At 41.4% G+C, this 23,171-nt stretch overlaps 1 protein-coding gene across 15 annotated transcripts in view; it reads left to right on the top strand.

Annotated features, from left to right (window-relative positions):
- ryr2a (ryanodine receptor 2a (cardiac)) overlaps window positions 1-23,171 on the top strand; it is a 170,245-nt gene that overhangs the window by 40,508 nt on the left and 106,566 nt on the right. For 12 of the 15 annotated variants that reach the window (XM_074620548.1, XM_074620543.1, XM_074620552.1 and 9 more), the window contains exons 2-7: window positions 8,055-8,174; window positions 10,400-10,504; window positions 15,995-16,015; window positions 20,187-20,261; window positions 20,556-20,634; window positions 21,875-21,987. In XM_074620548.1, the coding sequence (XP_074476649.1) occupies window positions 8,055-8,174; window positions 10,400-10,504; window positions 15,995-16,015; window positions 20,187-20,261; window positions 20,556-20,634; window positions 21,875-21,987 (513 nt within the window). The remainder of the gene's footprint in view (window positions 1-8,054; window positions 8,175-10,399; window positions 10,505-15,994; window positions 16,016-20,186; window positions 20,262-20,555; window positions 20,635-21,874; window positions 21,988-23,171) is intronic. The other 3 variants (XM_074620549.1, XM_074620550.1, XM_074620545.1) reach the window with 1 other exon arrangement.

The raw sequence follows: 23,171 nt of genomic DNA, 5'->3' as shown, positions 1-23,171 counted from the left end.
CCTTAAAGGGAGATTGGTAAAGTATTTAATACTCTTTTCAACATGGGAGTGGACAAATATGCTGTTTTATGCAAATGTATGTATATATTTATTATTTGAGATCAATTAACAACACAAAACAATGACAATTATTGTCCAGAAACCCTCACAGGTACTGCAATAGGCATAAAAAATATTCTCAAATCATAACATGGCAAACTGCAGCCCAACAGACAACAACAGCTGTCAGTGTGTCAGTGTGCTGACTTGACTATGTCTTGCCCCAAACTGCATGTGATTATCATAAAGTGGACTGTTGACCTGTAAAGGGGAGGCTCTTGGGTACCCATAGAACCCATTTTCATTCACATATCTTGAGGTCAGAGGTCAAGGGACCCCTTTCCTTTGGAGCGTTATTTATCCTCCTTCGTAACAGGCTAGTATGACATGGATTCACAATGGATTCCTTAGGTTTTTTAGTTTCATATGATACCAGTATCTTCACTCTAGCTTTAAAACTGAGCCAACTACAACCTAAAAAATCACAAGTTGCGTTAATGTGTTAAAGAAATTAGTGGTGTTAAAATGACTTGGTGTTAACGTGATGTGACCACACACTAACGGGCGCACGACAGCACAAGAAAATGGCAACGCAAAAGCGAATATCAAGGTTTGTGTTTCTGAAAACATGTTATGCGAGAAATAAGGCATGCAGTTGCTAAATCTCTCTTTATTCTGGATTTACAACGGTTCATTTCTAAAGTTTCTAGGGAGTTTCAGCGAGTCGCGCCGGTTAAGTAGATTAGACCTCATCTTTATGCAAATGAGGAGCGGCCAACGTGACGAATGCATTGGACGGCTCCTTACATAGACAATGGATGAGAGGCGTGGAAAAGGCGGAGGCTGTGGACATGTACCATTAGTGGAGTCAACATTATAGACATCACCACGACAATTTGTGTAACAATTTAGCCACAAATTCACAGTACACGGTCCAGACATATTCTCGGTTTTGACCGAGTCTTGTTGGTTTTAATCTTTTCATGGGATTTATTGACAGTAAGAAAAATCACGAATAACACTTTGTCCTTTTAATGTACAGATACGAGATCTCTCTTTGACAGAAAGCAAACCAGTCTGTTGAACTGTGCCTTTAATCTCAAGTGTCATTTTATAGAGTTCCCCCTACGTTCATCCTGATATACTCATGTGGTATCATCGGCCTTGGGACTGATGGAGCGGATGGGATTAAAGATGTTAACAGTGGTTTATACTTTCCCAATATGTAGTTCTCTCACTCTAAATCTCTTTGTCTCTCTCTCTCTTGTGTCAAAAGAGGATTAATCATGTTATGTTGTCTTTTGGTGATCCTGCTCGTCTACCTTTAGAATATAAACCGGGATCTGTGGCAGCACTCTCTCTCTTTCTCTCTCTCTCTCTCTCCGATCCTGCACCGTGTTTCAGGAAGGTCGTATTTAATGTTTCCACTGACTGCTACTGTTGAATAAGCTGTTGTGTAAGACTGTGTATCCAACTCTGTGCTGCTTTTGAGTGTAGCCCCGATGAGCACTGACCATGCACTCTAATGGGCTTTTGTGCGCGTGTGCGCACATTTTTTATTCTATTTTTTTCCAGGTTGTTTATATGCTTGTGCACACAGTTGTGTATGAGTGAGTGTGTATGACTGTGTAGACTATAGAAGACATGCTAATTTATGTCAGTCTATTTCGGTGTGTGTGGGAGGAGGGCAGATGCAGCCTTAGAGAGTGTTTTTCTTGAGCAAGGGAAGCCATTCTGTCGCCACACACACACACACACACACACACACACACTGCACACTTATAAATGTTTTTTAAAACCCTTTTATAGTGTAACCCGAGATAGTCAATGCTTTGTGTTTTGAAACTTCATACAAAAAACCCTGCATCTTTCAAAAGTCCACATCCCTTTTTCTCACAGTAAATGGACGAGCAGTCCATTCGTCCACTTCCCGAATGTCTTTTCAGGCTTTTCCAGAGCACAACTTTCTGACCTGCTCTCCTTTCACGTTTCTGTAATGAAGTCCATTCCTCCTTGGCAATGATAAAGAGAAAGGCATCCAATATAACACTGTTTGCGTGACATTAATCCGAATTTTTGGTTTGGGACGTGAGGAGGCTGAGGTTTCCTGCAGCACCCTCTGCTGGCCGAGAGTGGAACACAGTAGAAATAACATCATAATTAATAACATGTATGTATGACATGCTGTTGTGCATGTGCACACACACATGAAGAAACCAGTGTACTGTTCCACCAAACAAAGTGTGCTGACAGGTCCCAAATCATTTATACTCCCACAAAAATGTGGTAAATGCAATCATTTTGTGTCTAACTCATACTGCCTTTTACTGCTATAAATAAAGTGTGAGGAAACGTCTTGTAGTGTACTGTTTAGCTGTAAAATGAGAAAGTTTGTGACCCGGCAGCCATGTTGAGATCAGTTGAGGAAACACCAAGCACCACCCACCAGCCGGAGCAAACGTTCTCATTTAACAGCTAAACCGTGCACTAAAAGATGATTCTGAAAACATTTGAGGAGAGAAATAGACATTACAGTAACAGAATATTGATTCATATTTGATCAGCGCTGCCTAGTTTGACCGTTTGATCAGAGTTTGCGAGTGATTGACAGCTGCCTCTGTTGAATGAACAGCCAATAGGAACGCTCTCAATCTGAAATGACCTGGGATTGGCCAAAGTCTCCTGTCACTAGATTTTTAAAAGCCTGAAAACAGAGCCATGAGGAGGTGCAGAAGTCTAGTTTTCTCTCAGAACACTTGAGTTACAATATGCTGAAAGGTTATTATGGATTTTTTGCCCAATGATGCCAAAATTATTCTGCCTACTGCAGGTTTAATGACCACAATTGTTCCCTGATCTTAAAGGTGCTCTATACGATATTCAGAGCATTAATATAGCAGCAAACAGCTATTGTAAAGATATAGAGGAGTAATGTCTACCTGAGCAGAGCATGAAGTCACTCTCCCTCTGTGTGTGTTGTAACCCGAGTTTCCGAGTGCTTTGTTGACATAGCCGGGCTGGACGTGCAGGCTTTTAGTGTATGTTAGTGCATGTGAGCGTGCCCCACTGGCTCACGGCTGCTGCTCTGCACTCATATGGGGGTTACAGCTGATAACGGTTTCGCTAACGCTCAGGTTCAGACAAGGTCGCAAAATAATTATTAGACATGTGTATGAAACAAACGTTTGTATAACAAGAGATGAATGCATACGAACTTGTCAAAATTACAATCCAAACATGCATCAGATAAGCATTGAAGTCTATGAGATCTTCAGTTTTCTACCCCCCTTTTTGTATACCCGTATGTGCCGGTCTGATGTATGAGGGATTATTAGCAGCTTTACAGATGTGCTCACTCAATCTTTACCTCCAAATAAAGTGGTGCTGTATCTAATCTGGCAAAACCAAATTCTCTAACGGTTTTCCCTGGAGTTAAAGTGACTGGACTACACACTCAAACACACACTCTCGCTACCGATTTGCAGTGACTACATGTGGCTCAGAACTACTGCCGTTGATCTTCTATCCGTCCCTCTGGGTCTGTCTCTTTTCCATTTTCTCTCTCTCTCCATAGAAGGCTAGAATGCTAACTACTGCTGACAGACACCAGACATCTTCATGTAGGGAACAGTGTCTGTGTTTGTGTGTGTCAGCCATTATAAATGTCACTAAGGCATTATTCAAGTTAATGATAGCCATAATGGATATCTCAGCTGCCTCCCAGTTCGTTGCGTGTGCATGTATGTGGGTGTGGGCAGGAGGGATCGCATGTGCCAGACATTCTAAGAGTCATTAAGACATTATGCCAGTTTCCAACAAACCTTACTTGGCCGTGTGTGTGTGTGTGTGTGTGATGGTATTCCCTCAGCCCACGCGTCTAGATAATTAAGCAGAACCACAGTGACTGATGAATTCCAGAGGCAGCATATGACAACTACAATGTTTCCCAATGGAGCTCTATTAGATTCAGTTATTTCCAGCTGTATCTATAAAAATGCGTCCTGCTCGTATGGTGTAGTGGCCAGAAGCCTGCCCATCCCCTGCTATTCACCAACATCATCAAGCTGCAGCCTGAGAGAAACACTGCAGTAGACAATTCACCAGAATTGTCCCCCCGGGAGAGACTTTCACTCTGTGGCAATTTTCCAGAGTCTGTTTGCACTTCTAGAGGTAGAGAGCTCTCATCAATGATGAAACAACAAAGGAAGCCCTAATTCATCCTAATGTATGTTGATTTATTAGACTTTGCAACCTTGCCATTTCCCATGGGTTGCACCTATACTTGATGGCCGAATGAGGCATTATGACCTGGTTTTTCAGCGCGTTCCACCTACTTGATGAATGTATATGGAGTAGGGCTGTCAATCGATTGAAATAGTTAATTGCAAATTAATCTCACGTTTTTTATCTGTTCAAAATGTACCTTTTAAAGAGAGTTTTGTCAAGTATTTAATACTCTTATCAACATGGTAGTGCGCAAATATGCTGCTTTATGCAAACGTACGTATATATTTATTATTGTAAATCAATTAACAACACAAAACAATGACAAATATTGTCCAGAAACCCTCACAGGTACTGCATTTAGCATAAAAAATATGGTCAAATCATAACATGGCAAACTGCAGCCCAACCGGCAACAACAGCTGTCAGTGTGTCAGTGTGCTGACTTGACTATGACTTGCCCCAAACTGCATGTGATTATCATAAAGTGAGCATGTCTGTAAAGGGGAGACTCGTGGGTACCCATAGAACCCATTTTCATTCACATATCTGGAGGTCAGAGGTCAAGGGACCCCTTTCCTCGCCAAAATTTAGCATAAATTTGGAGCGTTATTTACCCTCCTTAGTAACAAGCTAGTATGACATGGTTGGTACCAATGGATTCCTCAAGTTTTTATATGGTACCAGTATCACTCTAGCTTTAAAACTGAGCCCGATACAACCTAACAGTCGCGAGTTGAGTTAATGCATTAAAGAAATTAGTGGCGTTAAAATGAATTTGTGCTCACACGTTATTATCGCGTTAACTTTGACAGCCCTACATTATGAATGGAGTTTTGAGCTAGCCTGGCATCAGACCTCTGAATGAGCGCCCACATCTTGTGCTAATCAACTGTTGTTTACACCAGCTGGAGAAACAGTTGACAGTTGTTAATAAGAGATTAGTAGGTGGGATTAAGAATGGCAAAGTCATCTTACTACGTGGCAACAGAAAAATGGTGACAAGCGAAACCTACAGAAATGACATCACTGTTGAATGTGGTCAGTGCTTGAAGTGGAGAAAAAGAAGTGCCCGTACTCTCTTATTTACATGTTGGCGTGTGATTGCTATCAGCAATCTCTTGTGACTTATTCCTGTTTATTCATTATTTCTTTATGTTATACTGTGTCAGTCTTAATCAGCTGTGATTGTAATGCTATTATTATACTTGGACTATGCATCTTCTATAATAGGTCTGTAATACTCCAACTGGAACATTCTAGGGTTAAGGTGGTGTGTTTAGTGTTAATAGTTAAAGTGCTTTCCTATGTTATTTGTAGCCTGTTGTAGATATCAGTATCATTCAGGTCCCAGTCAGGATGCTCCTACATATTATGCAGCAGGATAAAGAGACACATTCTGAATTTAATGTATAGAAGATACTAGGAGATATTGGGCCCTCAAGAAAAAGGTTTTTGACCTAAAAATATGCAATTTTATATCATTTTATATCATTATTATTATTATTATTATTATTATTATTATTATTATTAATAAATGGTTATTTTATAATTTATCACAGCCTTCGTCTGAACATTTAATTCTTCAGGAAGTGTTTGCGATGTAAAATCGTATTATTACACAAATCAAAAGTGCAGATTCAGAAAACTTTTTTAATAATGTTACATTAATAATATTTGTTCACAAATAAAAACGTTATGACGTAACAGATCACTAATTATTTTACAAAAAAAATTTGAACATTGTATCGATAAATTACAGCACCCTCGTTTTCACCCCCCAGTGCCGTGCGTCAGGTCGTCCAGATCAGACGCTCCCCACATAGTTTTTATGTTCAGTTTATGTTGTAGTTTATGTTGTTTATGGCTTATGAGGCGCGGCGCAAATACGCTGGCGCTGCACCGGTATGAATTGCCATTATGAATCTCCCAGAGAACCTGATATGGAGAGGGCAGGAAAGAGTACCGGCAGCTTGTGAGAAGTTCCGGTACGCAAGAAAAAGTCATGTTACGCCAAGGAGTAAAATGAAGAGTATCGGCCCACTTCGAGTGTTGCTTTCTGCTCTTGTTAACCTTCACATTAAAGCAGGTGTCTAGGAGCCTTTAACAGATGTCTAGAACCCTCCTACACAGAGCAGACATAGTCATCAGTGAGGAGGAGGATACAGAGAGGGAGGTGCAGCAGGTCTGATCTCGATCTGATTTAAGACCAGGACAGAGATTAGGAGGAGGCTGGGATAGATGGGGGTACATATCAAGTGTGAGACCACTTCCTTTGTCCAACCATGACTGATGGCACACAGACAAATAATGTTAACAGTGGTGTGATTTTAGTACACACAGCCATGTATGGGTAGACAGACGTTAGGCAGAAAAAACAGATGTATGCTGATTAGATCTCAGTTACAGCAGGATTAGCTGCTGTGACATGTGAGCAGACAGATTTTTAATTGCTTGTAACATTCAGATGCAGGACATGTTGTAGTGCTGTTACTGTCTGACTGTCTGATAGGACGCTTATCAGAGCCGCAAGAGTGAGTCGGTGACAGAGAGAGAGCGTATACGTTGTGCTGTAATGCCACTGTGTGCTTGTCTCTGTCAATCTAACTCCTGATTAAAAAGCATGAGTTGAAGCGATGATATCTGCTTCATCTAGGCTGAACAGGCTGTCTGTTTATTTGATGTTACTGTATCTGGTTTTTATCTAGTAGAGGTACAACACCACAGAAAGACAACTGTCATCGTCTTTGTAGAAAATGGGAAATTGGCAGGGGTGAAAGTAGATTGAAGTTCTTGCCGGTACTACTAGGCTACCCCAACCGTCATCGTTTGATATTGTTCCCCTCCCAACCCCAGCTTCATGCAGCATCCCTGAACACACCATTCACCGGCTGTATGGTGTAGGAAGAAATTCGAAACACTTGACATCATGTATATCAAATTATTTATTTTAAGTGCTGCAGAACAATTTAAGTTTTTAAGAGTTGTTGTTCCGACTGAGGACATTCAAGTGAATTTTACCAGTCGGGAACTTGTATTTCCAATTATTCCGACACCACATGAATGCAGCACAAATGCCCTATCTGGCAATGTCAATGAAAGTGAAACAGCATTGCCACATCTGTCAACAAATGGAGCTGTGGTTAGGGACATTTGATACTACGGATACATCGATACCGATAACAGATCGGATATCGGGCTGACATTGACACAAATAGCTGGATCGGGTATCAGTGACAATGGGGCCGATCTATTCAATTCAATTCAATATATATATATACTGCTTTATATACATTTTATACTGGAATTTTTTTACAATTGAATTGTAATTCCTGTTTTAATTTTGAATATTTTTTTACCAAGTTGTTGATGTATGATTAATTAATAACAATTCAGTAAATGTATATCTATGTATTTATATGTTAGGTAAGCAATATTTAAGTCAAGCCTGATGTTGCCTTACACATAAAAGAATGATCCCAGTCACTTCCACACAGTGAAGCATACAGCTTATTAATGAAACACTGGTATCGGATCGGTAGATCGCTTGAAAAGCGAGAATGTCAGCAGATGTGTTTTCTTGTTGGAAATGCAATCGTGAGTGACGGGTTGTTTGTCGTTTTTTTAGCAGGCAGCTGCTGTCCCCTCTTCCTGGGACTGTGTAACGGCACTGAATCTTTTAGTGGTACTAAAAGAGTACCAAACCGTACCGGCCTACTTTCACCCCTGGAAACTGCTTAAATGTGTCTTGATTTGTAACTATACCTTTGTTTGTGTTTGTGTGTGTTTAGGATGATGAGGTGGTCCTACAGTGCTCAGCCACAATCCATAAGGAACAACAGAAACTCTGTCTGGCTGCTGAAGGCTTCGGAAACAGACTCTGCTTCCTTGAATCCATCTCCAACTCCAAGGTACTGACACAAGCTCTAATACACTCCTGTGAACAATGCGGCATACAGGATGATGGTGTGAGAATGCCAGTTGGGTGACAAATGAAAGGAAAACCCTGACTTAAGGTTGTTGAAAGATGAGGCTGTATCATTTCATACTCATTAAACAAATTCCATTCAGGACTTATACATCTCCAGTTAGGAAACAGGCAGGAAGCATCACTGCAGACCCTCCACACCCTGACATAAACTGAGAGCAAGCTATGGAGTGACTGAAGAGAGGGAGCGGCGTTAGTGAGAGCGAAGCAGTGGATCAGAGAAATAAAATGTTCTGATTGTTTCCTGTCGGTAACATTCTAAAACACACAACTAACTCCGCACAACTCTGCGGGAAGGTGCCGAGTTGCTGGATTTTGAATAAATGCAGCGCTGCTCGCATTAAACACACACCAATCATAGCTGCACTCACTGCACAGAGAGGAGCAGGGGGATCACTGGAACACATGAACATAACACAACCCGTTTCCATCTGTGAAATACTGTATGGCCGCTTTGTATCTAACAGAGTAAAGGGGTACTTGTGAGTCCGTATCAGAAGGCGAAGGGCCCTTTAGACCACCTGAACGGGCTGCACACCCTGCGTGCTGATATTGGCTAGGGGTTACACCAAAGGCTGTTTGCAGACGCTCAGAAGCGTCCCAAGTAAAGCAAAATAAGAATAGAGAAAATCCAGGCAGGGCTGCAGGGTCTCTGCAGATACAGACACCACCGAAATTCTTGCATATTATACCTTTAATTCACAATTTTTGTAATATGTAGAAAAATAGACTTGTAGACTTTGCATTTATATGGCGCCTTTCTATTCTTCCGACCACTCAAAGCGCTTTACACGACATGTCAGCATTCATCCATTCACAGACGGCAGAGGCTGCCATGCAAGGTGCCAACCTGCCCATCAGGATTTAATCTAAATACTCATTCACACACCGATGCCTTTGGGGGCAACTTGGGGTTAAGTACGTTGCCCAATGACACATCCACATGTGGGCTGGAGGAGCCAGGGATCAAGTCGCAGACTTTCCGATTGGCGGACGACCTCTGAGCCACAGCAGCCCCCTATCATCGGTCACTGTCCATATACACCGATCAGCCATAACATTATGACAGCATGAGCACCCTGACCGGTCTGCGGCTACGCAGCCCCATACGCAACAACAATCTATGATGCACTGTGTGACACCTTTCTATCGGAACCAGCATTAACTTTTTCAGCAATTAGAGCTCCAGTAGCTCTTTTAATGGATCGGACGACACGGGCCAGCCTTCGCTCCCCACGTGCATCAATGAACCCTGTCACCGGTTTTCCTTCCTTGGACCACTTTTGGTAGGTCCTGACAACTGCAGACCGGGAACATCCCACAAGAGCTGCAGTTGTGGAGATGCTCTGACCCAGTCGTCTAGCCATCACAATTTGGCCCTTGTCAAAGTCGCTCACATCCTTACGCTTGCCCTTTTTTTCTGCTTCCAGCACAAAGTTCAAAGTTCAAAATGTTCACTTGCTGCCTCATATATACCACCCACTGCCAGGTGCCATTGTAACGAGATAATCTATGTTATTCACTTCCCCCTCCCAGTGGTCTTAATGTTATGGCTGATCGGTGTATATTTATGGGGCAGTAGAGAATACAACTTCTTAGCAGTTGGTGCACAACTAATTGTCAGCACTGCTTGACATCTCTGACTGACAGACATGAAGCAGAAAGCACTATTAGTCCCTGCGGTGTTATTATAGGAATATTACAGTAATATCATTTGGTCACTATAGGCTGAATTCATCCTTGACAGCTACAGGTTGGTGCCTATAGGAGCAGAGGGATATTAAAGGGCTTTTCCCAGGGTTTACTGCTGCAGTAAGTAGTTATAATTACTGTTATCTGCTGATGTCAGATGTGAGCGGTGATATAACTGTATAAAAGAGATTTCTTTATGTCTGATTATTATCAGAGCATTATCACAGGAAGACATTCTTGGTTATGTCAACATCGTGAAATTGTCATTGAGTTGGAACATTCAGAAAAGCCTGTAGAAACCACTATGTTAAGAAAAGTGACACGTTCTAACCAAACATTCACCAATCCTAATGGTCAGAAATCCTGCAGAGTGTTGCTAAAAAAGGAATTGACTGCCCTGTGTAAAAGTGTAAAATTGAATCAATAAATCATCTAAAAAGTGTGTTCCTGTTTCAGAATGTGCCTCCAGATCTGTCAATCTGCACTTTCGTGTTGGAGCAGTCGCTGTCAGTACGAGCCCTTCAGGAGATGCTGGCCAACACCGAGGACAAGGCTGAGGGGGTGAGTGTGAAAAGACACACATGTCACATGTACATGAATGTACAGTAGGTTGTTCTCAGATCAGGGCTTTCCTCAGGTGAGACTGGCAGGCTGAGACACCAACCTGGTGACAACACAGAGGAGGAGGTGGTTGACACGGAAACAGAGAGAGCGAGTCTGCTTACTGATCTGTTCATGCTTGGCTAAAGTCATCTACACTCTTCCTTATGTCAGGTGGCTCCTTGCTGGCACTAATGCAACAGTTCAAAGCAGCGAGAAGGAGGCTGCTGATCACTTTCCAACAAGCATAAGATTCCATTACACAGTATCAATGTTGCGGTTCCAAACAGTACCTCAACAGTGATATCACCTGCTGGTTTGATCAGCTTTGTGCAGCTGCTGTCCTTTGATTATGCAAATGTGATTCTGTTTGACTGTAATCAGTTATCTATCCTCCCAAACAAGAAGAACTCTATCAGTGCTGTTATACATGTGATACAAGTGATTATATCTCAGCATTTTTTACATTAAAACCATATCTGGAATGATCTTTGCAGCAGTCATATTAGTTTTTATCCTACATGTAAGTTGAATGTACATGTAACTGCACATCAACTATTACATGTTTTTTTCTTTACTTTTTGTTTTACTATATTTTTCTTAATCCATCGACCCATTTTCTGCCGCTTATCCGGGGGCCGGGTCCCAGTGGCAGTAGGCTAATAAGCAAGGTAGTCCAGACGTCCACATCCATGTTTTCCAGGCTCCTCCTGGGGTGTCCAGAAGTGTTCCCAAGCCAGATGAGATATATAATCTCCTACCAGATGGTTGTGCACGAAAAACCTCCAAAGGAAGGCGCCCTGGAGGCGTCCCGATCAGATGCTCAACCACTTAAACTGGGAGCAGCGTCTCTACTCCGAGATCTCCAGATGTCTGAGTTCCTTCCCCTCTCTCTCTCTAAGGGTGCTTTCACATCAGGGACCCGGGCCCGGATCCGAGTACACTTGTCCCCAAAGTCCAGTTTGTTTGATTAGTGTGAACGCTCTGTACTGCACTCGGGCACGGTTCGTCGATCCGTACTCGAGTCCACTTGAAAAGGTGGCCTGGAGTACGGTTCATGTGTACTCGGGTACGATTCGCATCAGGTGTGAACTTGCATACTTGTATTCCATGTCCCCCAACCTCACTTGGGATGCATGAGAAATTCTTCAGGAGGCAGAAGTTAAAAGGCCTCACGGACAGCTCCTAGTTCACCCACACTACAGGTTTGGGTTTCCCAGGGCGGTCCAGAAAAGCAATACTCAGTTTCAGATAGGGCAGGCCATCCCTTCCAATCACCCCACTACAGGTTGTCCACTACTACTGCTGTTCAGTGCATTGGCACAAAAAACAGTCAGAGCAACTCCAGAAAAGGAGAGAGTTTAGCCCTCTCCATGAGTTTGGTTCCAGATCCGGTGCCATGTGTAGAGGTTAGCCTAACTATACCTATAACCTACAGTTGGTACCGCTCCACCTCCCGCACTAGCTCTGGTTCCTTCACCGCCGTTCCATTTCCCTAGAACCAGTCTGCGATGACAGGTCCCCGTCTTTGCCTGCCACCCGGCTGACACTGCTTGCAACCCTAACGCCTATCCCTGTGCATGGTGGTCCATGTAGTTCTTTCTGTAGTTTTTGGCCCATGGGGCCTGGCCACCAGACGCTCGCCGGTGAGCCTCCCTCCCAGGTCTAGCTCATGGAGAGGACCCCGGTTTCCCCTATTCTGGGGGAGGTTCTACAGCTCCTTCTTGGCCAATTCATAGAGGGCCTGATATATTGTATTTTATCGGTTTGTTTTCGTGCAATATGAAGCTTATTGCAAACTCTGATTATTCTATTCAAATATGTTTTATTGGTGTGTCAGTTTGTTAGGGAAACAACATGTCTGCCATCTACTGCTGCCTAAATAGTAAAGAGCTTGAAACTGAATCACTGTCAACACTGTGCTCTACTTAAAAAAGAAAATAAAAGAACCAACAAACACTGCGAAAAGGCTCTCAGTGAGTGGACATAGAAAATGCTAGTTTATGCCAGTTTGCCAAAATTAGTTTTTGCAGTGACAGTGCTTCTGTGAGGAAGGATAAGCCAAACATTTAAAAACAACAACTCTCAAACTTACCAAAAATTAAAGCAAAGCCAAAGCCCGAGGTTTGATTTTTGAAGAGCGTCATTAAATCTATGTAAACTGTCAAAACCAGAGAGCAGAGCTGAAATCAGCTCATAGAAAAAACTCAACACGTTTCAAAACCGACCCTTCAATATACCGATTCGCTACATGAAATGCTTTGCTTCCCAGCTTTGCGTAACTTTACACACTCCTCAACTGTCGCAATAACTGCACTGATGATCACCTTTTTGTAAGCATTGAAAAATCATGTTTGCCTCCTAATTTCATAACCTCCCTGCTAAGGAGCACTCTGCCTATTTCACACATGAAGATTAGTTTATTCGTCATGGCACTACTCAGCCTGCGAAAAACAATTGTACAATGTCTTCTGCGGCTCTGTCAAGTCTGTGAAAATAACCCTGATTATGTGATCAAATTAGATAATAATGAGCTGAGCAATGCTAATTTAACACTGAGGCTAATAAGGTTTATACTGTAGTTTCCCTTTTGTTTCTTGTGTAAATAGAAGAATTGTAAGGGGTAAAATTCAATTGATTTCACGTATATACTTGAACTCCAAAAATGAGATCTAAAACATTTATTGAAATCATGTATCTGTATTGTTCAAATGAGCTGCTTCAATCATGTGCAGGTTTAAGAAAACCTACACAGAGCCGCAGTGCAGATGTAGTGTTGTGGAGGAGGAGGATCTAATAGAGATGGGAGTCATGTCAAATTTCATCATGACTTGCAGTTTTTTTTTTTAATGAAGTGAGGGGATGGTTATTAATTTGTCCTTTCTCACTGTCAGCAGACATCAACACCAGAGCCATGAGACATATTGACACACACACACATACAGTTCAGGTGGTGGTGTGTTTTGTAGTTCATTAGTAAGCCGGGCATACTCCAAGTGTCTTGCATTCATCATACACATAGACATCCAAAGCCCGACCGACACAGTGCTGGTTTGAGCCGGCTGGGGAGTGGTTTCCACTCCAAATTTTCATTCGGTACACAAAATGTCACCTTATGCCAGCTTGAAATTGACCGCTCTGTGCGGCAAGTAAACAAGATACTACATTAACCAGCAGCATCGTAAATGTTACGGACTAATAAACACCTTTGTCACATGACTTCTAGTGGCTGAATCCAATTAAGTAAGTACTCTAATGCCTCTGTTAAAGTCTAAAAAAGATGAACCACAGAATCTCTACCACCTGCGGCTGCTTGATTCTCAGCTGACAGACAATCAATGTCACTATTCTGCGTTGTGATTTAAGATGTGAGCAAACATAATGCTGACCAGACTATTGGTACTATCGGAGTACATTATGTGATGTTCAGGTCGCAATATTAATTAAAAGTAAAGCGGTCAGGGTGGTGGATGGATCCATAATCAGCTCAGTCAGCATTCAGATTTTACTTTATAATTTATTTCAGTGCTGACTCTTTGCAGCACCAATTTACCTGATTAATTTGAGATGGACACCATAGAAAAAGCCATGCTGTGATTTGGTATCAAAAGCTTTTGACATTAAGAGATTTCTGCAAGAATTGCATTTTTCAGCGATTGGATGGCGAGCACTTCTGTTGTGTAAACTGCTCAGAAACCCCCTTATTGTCAATCTAGCTAGGAAAGCCTTCCATCCTCTGAATACCCTAGGTCTCAAGAAATCCCGCAGGTCTCAGAGGGTTAAACCCGTCATTACAGTCAAGTCAGGTCAATTTTATTTATACTTCACCTCCACAAGTTGATGGTTAGTTGCTGTTTTGTGTCACAAGACGACACAATGGGCTTGTGAACCCATCAGCGTGGCCAGATCGCAGTCAAGTGTGCCCTTCCAGGTGTGTCGGGAGCGTGCCAAATGCACTTTTAGTAATTTCGTTGCCAGGCGGGGCACCTGTGGCACACTGGAGCATGAGTTGGGATAAGAAAGAAGGCATTTTGTGCATTAAAGTCACAATCATGGCCAATCTCATTCACTACTTTCAGCCCCTTTAATCGCAGAGCTCTCCCCGTCATGACGCTGCAACATAGTCTCACAGCAGTTCGTGAAATAGTCACAAAATGTAATCTATTTGATTCGTGTACATAGACACAAATTTCCTTTTTTTTCGTGACGCTCAGCACAACTTTCAACAAGGTATTTTTTGTGTGTTTTCCTACGAATGTCCAGCAACAGGTGATGCACGTGTCAATTTCTGCTCCAGTCTTTTCAAAATAAAACTACTTAGTTAGGTTTAGGAATAGATCGACTTGGTTAGGCTAAGGCAACAAACTACTTAAGCCCGGGCCACACAGAGAACGACAGCAGCGTGTCGCTCATGCGCGGCTCACATGCGTGTCAGCTGCGTCTCTTCTAGAGATTAGAGGTCTCGCCTATTTTTATTACCGGGATATTTTTACAACGCACGGTTCACAGCAGCAACAGACGGTGAAAGTGATCTATTGACAGTATATTGACATCATATCAGCAACATTACTACAGTTTCAATGTCTGTATCTGTAGAATATGTCACGGACATGAAAAAAAGCAAAGATTTATTTTTAAATCAACACTTCCTGCTTTCAAAAAATTTCAAAATAGGATTTTTTTTCTGTGGACAGAATTCCTTGATTTGTAAACACAAGGCTTTTATTCTGAAATATTTACAGGACAGTGTTGTAGAACATGCAGTGACTTGCAGGGCTCCATGAATGAATAAAGCACTGTGTTTTAATTGTGGATTATTACTATTATTTACAAATTACCACACGGTTCTTAACTTTTTTCTGTCTAAAATAAATATAAATGACATTTATAATGAAATGGAATGGCCATTATGAATTATGCCGCTCTTTTTACTTCCCAGTTCACAATTTCGTGGATTACATACGAATTGATTTCGTGCTGACCATCACGAAAAAAATTTGAAATTTGTGTCTATTTACAAGAGGTGGGTTTACATTAGTTTAAAGCCCGGTTCGTCACATACTGTTGCTAAAGGGTGCCTCCGTGCTTTGGTTTCCAATGCCGAAAGGCGCTTCCCAATCGGCGGTATTTGACGAGTTGGGAGTGAGAACGGGTTGCTGCTTCAAGTCTTCATGCTAAGATGGGCTAACTATGTCGTGACTCCAGCTGTATACTTAACACCTGGAGATGAAATTGATATTAATCTTCTCATCTCACTCTGAAAAAGCAAGTGCCAACCTTACCAAATCTCAATATGGAGGGGAATTAAAGTACAAGACCTTATATTCACTAAGCTGTCATCACCTCCTCATCCAACAGTCTTATCTGTTGGATCGATGTGTGTTTCTATGTGTCGTCTGTATAATGACTACGGCAACTTACTTTTCCCTCCTCTCTCTCATTTCCACACAGCATGTAGTGGTGGAAATATGGGTAGGTGTGCCTCCACTCGATGTCTGTGTTTGTCATGGTTGTCACCGTCCTTATGTTGGTTATTACAGTCACTGTCATGAGCATCAACAGTATGAACGCTGGCAGAGTTGTCATACACATTTGTGTTTTTGTTATCTATCTCTAGTGTCAGCCTGTTGGAGGTAATGGAGAGTTTAGATATGACCTTACCGACCTCTTTATTGAAAGATACGCAAGCTGATATAGAGGCAGGCACTCTATAGTCTACATTTACTCTCTCTCTCTCTCTCTTCCATACACAAACACACATACACACACAGATACCTTTATTAAGTCTCTGTTATTTTGCTTTTGCAAACACTTTCAGCATTTCCACAGCCATAAGAAAACGTTGGCAGCCATAACAAACGGCGCGTCAGTGCACGTCGGGGGTACCTGGCGGGACGCTGGTTTACTTATGATTGTGCGTGGTGCTGGAAATTACACTGCAAATTTTGTACCACTTCCTGTGTCCACTATGTGCTGCTAGAGAACACACACACTAATTAAACATCATGTTGCTGTATATCAGGTGTAGACCACACCATGTAAATTTCATGTAAATTGGATGATCTTTGTCACGTATGGCGGACTTCCTGTTGTCAGTAGGTGGCGCTATGACTATAACTCAATATGGGCGTGTAGATGTCTTCAGGCCTGGACTCTTATCCGGCATGTGAAATTTGGGCCAGATTACAACAGCTTCCTGTGTCATGGTGAAACATGCAAATTGCCCGCCTCGCCACGGCAACGCCGTTCCACGAAAACCCAAAAGCTCCGCAATTTAGCATTGTGAAGGTCTTGAGATTCCGCTGACCAAGTTTGAGATGGATCTGTTGGAATCATCTAAGAGGGGTTTCGAAAAAGCTCCATATCTGTAAAGTGCCTAAAATGCCATATTTTCACATGACCTACGACATCATCGTTCGAGGTATCAACTATTCCTTCTCAGTTTAGCGTCACATTAGCCGGAGGGTTATACTTTCCAAATATGAAACAAATCCGATAAGCCCTCTAGGAGGAGTTCGAAAAAGTTTGCTATTTCTTTAAAGTTACCCACAGTGTCATCATTCTGCTATGAGGCCAGAACCAAAGGCAGTCCCCACTGAGAGCCAGAGGATTATATCATCAGACGATTCCTCTGTAGGAAAGGTTCCAGTAGAGGATGGCCAAAAACCGAGCTGCTCTCCCAGGGACGTTCGCTTTCGGAGTGGCAGACAGAACCACAGCAGCCAGTCGGAATCCTGCCACGAGGCAAACAGATCCATCTCTTCCCTCATCAACAAACTCCAAATGCATGGTTGACATGACGCTGTTAACAAAGCTACACTAACATCAGGCCCACCATCAATATAACAAGTTTAAGATGAAGAAATAAACATCTGTGTCTTCAATGACATCTGGTGGGGGTAGTCATTAGGGATAAATACCATGCATGATTGAATAGGAAGACAAACAGAAATTGAAGACAAACTGTGAAATGAAAACAAATCTCTTCACGTGTTTGATGTGTGCAGCATTCCAGCTGAACTACACTATGAGCTGCTGATTAGTGGGTTTGCAACAGTAAAATTGTCATTGCGCTGGCTTTATACTGAGGGAGACTGTGGTGTGGTGCTCCCCCCTGAAGAGAATTTTGAACATTTTAAAGTTAAATTAATCAATCTGGAGCACTTGAGAGCAAAATTACGAGGCTAGATCTGTGAAGAACTTGTAAACGATTTAATCATAAAGGTTGTCTGGTTATGAATGCTGATGGCAAAAAGTCACACATCATAAGCATGGTAAACGAGACAGGGTGCCGGCATCGCCGCTGACCCCTCGCACTGAGGACCGTCCGACAGTCGCGCCGGGAATTTTGTCCTTCCCCACAGGGAGAGAGGATGCACTGCGCAGCGAGAACTCAAATTCCCCGGGCAGCGGCGAGGTTCGGGCGAGGGGTGCTGTAAAACTCACGGTTGGGCCTATCCAAGCAGACCTCGGTCACGGTGCACGGGACGATTCACCTGGCGAGGGCCAGCCCACCAGTTGAGAAGTGTAAAAATATTTTCAATTCATTATTAAACTGTAGAGGGCTGGATGTCAAATCACTTTAAATTTCATTTGAATTAGGCTACACAATGGTTGATTATGATTGGAGAAAGATCCACAGCACACTCTGCTGCACACACGCCTGCCTCTATGTGGATAAATATATCATTCAGTGCTTCAACCTCGCGTTTACACACGTATTGTCGAAAAAAAAATAGACTTGAAGCGCAAATAAAAACGCTTCAGTCCAGGTTGCGGTTCCATGAGAGTCAGCTGAGACGGAGCCGTGCAAACAGCTGCTGCACAGATTAAAATGAGAGCATATCTGTAGAGTAAAAAACACTTTCGACACCCTCCAGTCATGCACGGAGTGGACGGGAATGATTGATTCTTTTACCGTGTTGCAATTTAGTGGCATTTGCGAGGATACAGTTATTTACTTCTGGCGCCCATGCGGTTGACTACAATCTTGTGACCGGCTGCCAAAGCGGTTTTGCCCCCCTGAATGCTCACACACCCAGTAATGTTTGTATACAAGAAACCCGTCTGTATCTCAGCTCTGAATGCCAGACCAAAGTTTTGGGTTACGTACTTGTAGGATGATCCTTGAAAGGCCAACCATAGGAACTGCTTGTGTCTTAGCACAACAGAGACATAAAAGGCCTCAGCACGCTTTAAACAAACTAAGTTGCATGACGTGTCGTCCGACTACGCCTAGGGCAAGATTATGGAGAGGAATTAGTCTCAATATTGGTGTCAAATGCGTGATACCACGAATACCAACCAATTTGAACAAATGTAAAACAGTTTTACAAATAAATACTGTTACAAAAAGGTGAGTTTTCCACCAGAACTACTATATCAGAGACTGGGGTGTCAAAACTTCACACATAAGCAACCCGCAGGCTTCAACTCTGCAAGCTAGTCTGCATCCCATAACTGCTGTTTACACACAATCATTAATATGTGTGTGGACCTGAGGCAGCTCTGCTCTGTGAGGCCTGTATACACAGTGTGTGTGACTAGGAGCAGGGCAGAATGACTGCAGTGCAGCAGGAGAACGGTACAGGCATATTTTGGTTGTGTAGGAAGCGGAACGCTTTCTTTGCTATGAAGACAAATGTCAGTCAGAAAGCAAGACTCCAGTTCCATGGCACAGTGTCCTAGTGGTGCAGAGTCCTGCTGCAATCAAACACTGTAGTGTCGCTGTGTAGTGTTGCAGCACCACAGAGTCCTGAGACGTGCTGCAGAGAGGAGCAGGGACAAAGAGACAGGATTTATAGACAATGTGGTCTTATTTTGAGGAACACTAGCACGCTGGTTCACTTTCTTACTGGCATTGTGTAGTTCATTGAACAGAGCTATGGAGGACGGAGCCTGCCAAAATAAAAAAAATAAACGAATCAATCACTCACTCAATAAATAAATAAATATGTCATTAAATGTAGCAAAAATAATATTAAAAATAAATGTAGCCATTAATTTTATAAAATGTGACATCAATTGATATTTCTGTTTTAATTTGCTTCTTTCTTTCTTTCTTTATTGCATTAATTCCCTTATTTATTTACTCTTCTGTTTAATTTTCCCTTTTGTTTATTTATGTATTTGTTTTTATTACTTTTTGCATTTATTTATTTATTTTTGCATTTATTTTTATTTATTTTATATATTTTTTAAATATCTATATATATAATCATAATCCTCATTGTTATTTCATTAGATGATGGTAATTATACTCTCAGCTAGGGGTGTTAATATGACAGTGATAGATTGACGTTTGAACTTCTACAGAGAGTGCCTTTAAAAACTACGATGATGACGTGATGGATGGATGACATCACAGTTAAGCTTACATAGGTTTTTTTTAATTGTAGTGTGTAGACTCTCAGGTCACATGTTTCCTACAACTTGACAGAAAAACATTCTTGTAGGATGGATTGATACAGCTGGCCTCTCCCTCTCTCTTCCTGTCTGCATCTGTTTGTTGATCTTTCTGTCTGTACTGTTTATTGATATCTCTGTTCAGCTGTTTCTCACTATTTTTCTCTCTCAGTGGTTTTCTGACTTCCGTAACTCTGCATTTTTCTCTCTCTCCCTCTTGTCAATGTCTTTCTGTCAGACGGCCCAGGGTGGCGGCCATCGCACCTTACTGTACGGACACGCCGTCCTGCTGCGACACTCCTACAGTGGAATGGTCAGTGAACACACATACACACACTGCAGACACTACAACGAAAACTGCCAGATATGCCTTTTGATTACCATAGTTATGCATTCCAAAACTGAGCCAATGACTGAGCTGAAAAAGAGTATGTAACTGAGGATGTAATTATTACTCTGGTAGGGGTAGGGAATGACACACATACACTCTCCAGCCAAGAGAAATCAACCCCATGGAGTGATGCATCATAGAACTCTTGTTCTGGCGTTGGTAGGTGATCTAGTTGATCAGATGGATTAATGGAATGAATTGTGTTTCTCTGTTTAGTACCTGTGCTGCCTGTCCACCTCCCGCTCATCCACAGACAAACTGGCTTTTGATGTTGGACTGCAGGAAGACACCACAGGTAGGAGTCAAACACATGTTTTTCATTGGCGTGGCTTTCTATTATCACATAGTTCCGCACTGTTCCCTTTGTTTTTATGATTTTTAAATAGATTTTTTGATACCAGAATCGATTGGAATCAATACAACTTGTTTCATTTGAGTCTATGTGGAGGTAGAAGGAAGTTACCGCTTTTATTGTTGTAGTCTGAGTAACATGACATTATATCCATTCTGTATCTGTCAACCAAAACAAACTGCAGCCGGCCACAGCGAGCCGAAACAAGAAAGTAGAAAACGGTGGAGGGTCCATGTTGATATGACCTGCACCCTCACATTTTAAATCCTACGTGGTAAACACTACACATACAGTAAAGTATGGAAACACTTTGGGTTTCACACATTACCAGCAAAAACAGAGCTAGACATCATGGCTAATGATTCAACTTTTTCCCATGGTCCAGTGTTAAAAAAGTTAACAAACATTGCAATAAATCGTAATATTGAATCGCAATACTTGTAGAATCATAATACATACAAATTGCAATACGTATCGAATCGGCATCCAAGTATCATGATAGTATCGAATCGAGAGATAGATGTATCGTCCTAGCCCTACTGCTGTGTAGCCAAATTTGCTGAACTGTATCTTAAATGTTCTATATACGGGATTCAGAGCATTAATATAGCAGCTAACAACTATTTACTATGTAAAGATATATTGGAGTAATGTCTACCTTAGCAGAGAATGAAGTCACTCTTTCTCTTAGTGTATGTGAGTCTCTCTGTTGTGCCCGTTCTCTTTCTACATCCATGATTGTGCCCCACTGGGTAGCTCTTAGAGTGGCCATCCATACGGTGTTAGGTCAGACAGTCCCGCTTTGAAACACAGTGTCAATCTACCGGCGCAGCCTTGAGCTCATTTGTCCTCCTTTTGAGATCATCCCTATGTTATACTTTATCTAATGGAAGAAAAAAAATTCACTTTGGAACAAAGTCAGAACAATAAGCCCCCACAAAGTACACAGTCTGCCCTGTTTTTGTTCTTGACCTGCTTCTGTGCAAATTACAGTACAAGCAGAACAGCTGCAAGACAAATGTAGGCTGCTGAAGTGGTACACAGGCTGAGGTGATTGGTAGTGTTACAAGACATTATGTTGCTACGAGAGTCTGTGAGTCATGGACACATTTTTGCTATCTTTTCAGACCTATTATTTGCTTTGGTGTGTGTTTTCTTACTCTGTGTGTGTGTTTGTGTGTAGGCGAGGCATGCTGGTGGACCATCCATCCAGCATCAAAGCAGCGGTCGGAGGGTGAGAAGGTCAGAGTGGGAGATGATCTCATCCTGGTCAGCGTCTCCTCTGAGAGATACTTGGTCAGTAGCAGCTGTGTGAGGAGAGGGGGTCTCAAATCTTACTACCACTTTCACTTTCTTTATTTCCTCCTTCTTTCCTTCATTCTTTTTTCTTTCCTTTTTACTGTTTCTTTCCTTCGCTTCTTAACCTTCATTCCTTCTTAGTAAGACCGTCTCACCATGAACAAAAATGAACAAAACTTACTAAAGAAGAAAGTTAAAGACAACTAATCATATGCATACACGTACACAGCAGCTCATGGGCTCTTCACATGAATATGTATGAACTATGGACTATGCCACAGTCAAGAGACACATTAGAGCCTTCTCTATATGGGTATGGAGGACAGAACTTGCCAAAAATAAATGAATAAATGACTCAATAAATAAATAATTGTCATTAAATATAGCAAAAATAAAAAATGTAATCATCAATTAATTGATAAAATGTCACATAAATTGATATTCTGTTTAAATTGCTTTTTTATATACTTATCTTTGTATTAATTCCCTTATTTATTTACTCTTTTGTTTCATTTTTCCTTTTATTTATTTATGTATTTATTTTTATTAATGTTTAAATTAATTAATTTATTTTTGCTTTTATTTTTAATTTATTTTATATTTGTTTTTAAAAGTGCGTATTTATTTATGCATTTAAATATGTATTTATTTATGCACACTTTTCCCTTTGCATTTCACCCCTTATTGATTTCCCCAAACTCATTTATCTGTATTCTTTTCTTTATACGTTTCTTTACACATTTCTTCTTACATTTTAAAGAAGCAAATTAAAACAGAAATATCAATTTATGTCACATTTTGTCAATTAATTAATGGATACATTTATTTTTAATATTATTTTTGCTACATTTAATGACATTTATTTATTTATTTATTTATCGAGTCATTTATTTAGTTATTCATTTTTTTAAATTATTTTGGCAGGTTTCATCCTCCATATATGGGTACCTCTCCATAGACCTTCTATTTATGGACGAAATCAATCATAAGACACATGCTTTTCCTCTCTAACAGTTCAGGGATTTGATTGGTCTAAAACCATATGGTCATATACTAAACTATAGCCACATATATGTGAACATACTACCGGCTGCTGCTGGCATTTCGGACACACTCATCTAATTGAAATATGTTTGTAAAGTGTTGTATGATGACCCTGATGAAGCCAAAAGTGTCTGCCT

The sequence above is a fragment of the Sebastes fasciatus genome, chromosome 20 (assembly GCF_043250625.1).
Source record: "Sebastes fasciatus isolate fSebFas1 chromosome 20, fSebFas1.pri, whole genome shotgun sequence".
Taxonomy (NCBI): domain Eukaryota; kingdom Metazoa; phylum Chordata; class Actinopteri; order Perciformes; family Sebastidae; genus Sebastes; species Sebastes fasciatus.
The sequence above is the reverse complement of the archived record's forward strand: the minus strand, read 5'-3'. Positions and strand labels throughout refer to the sequence as shown.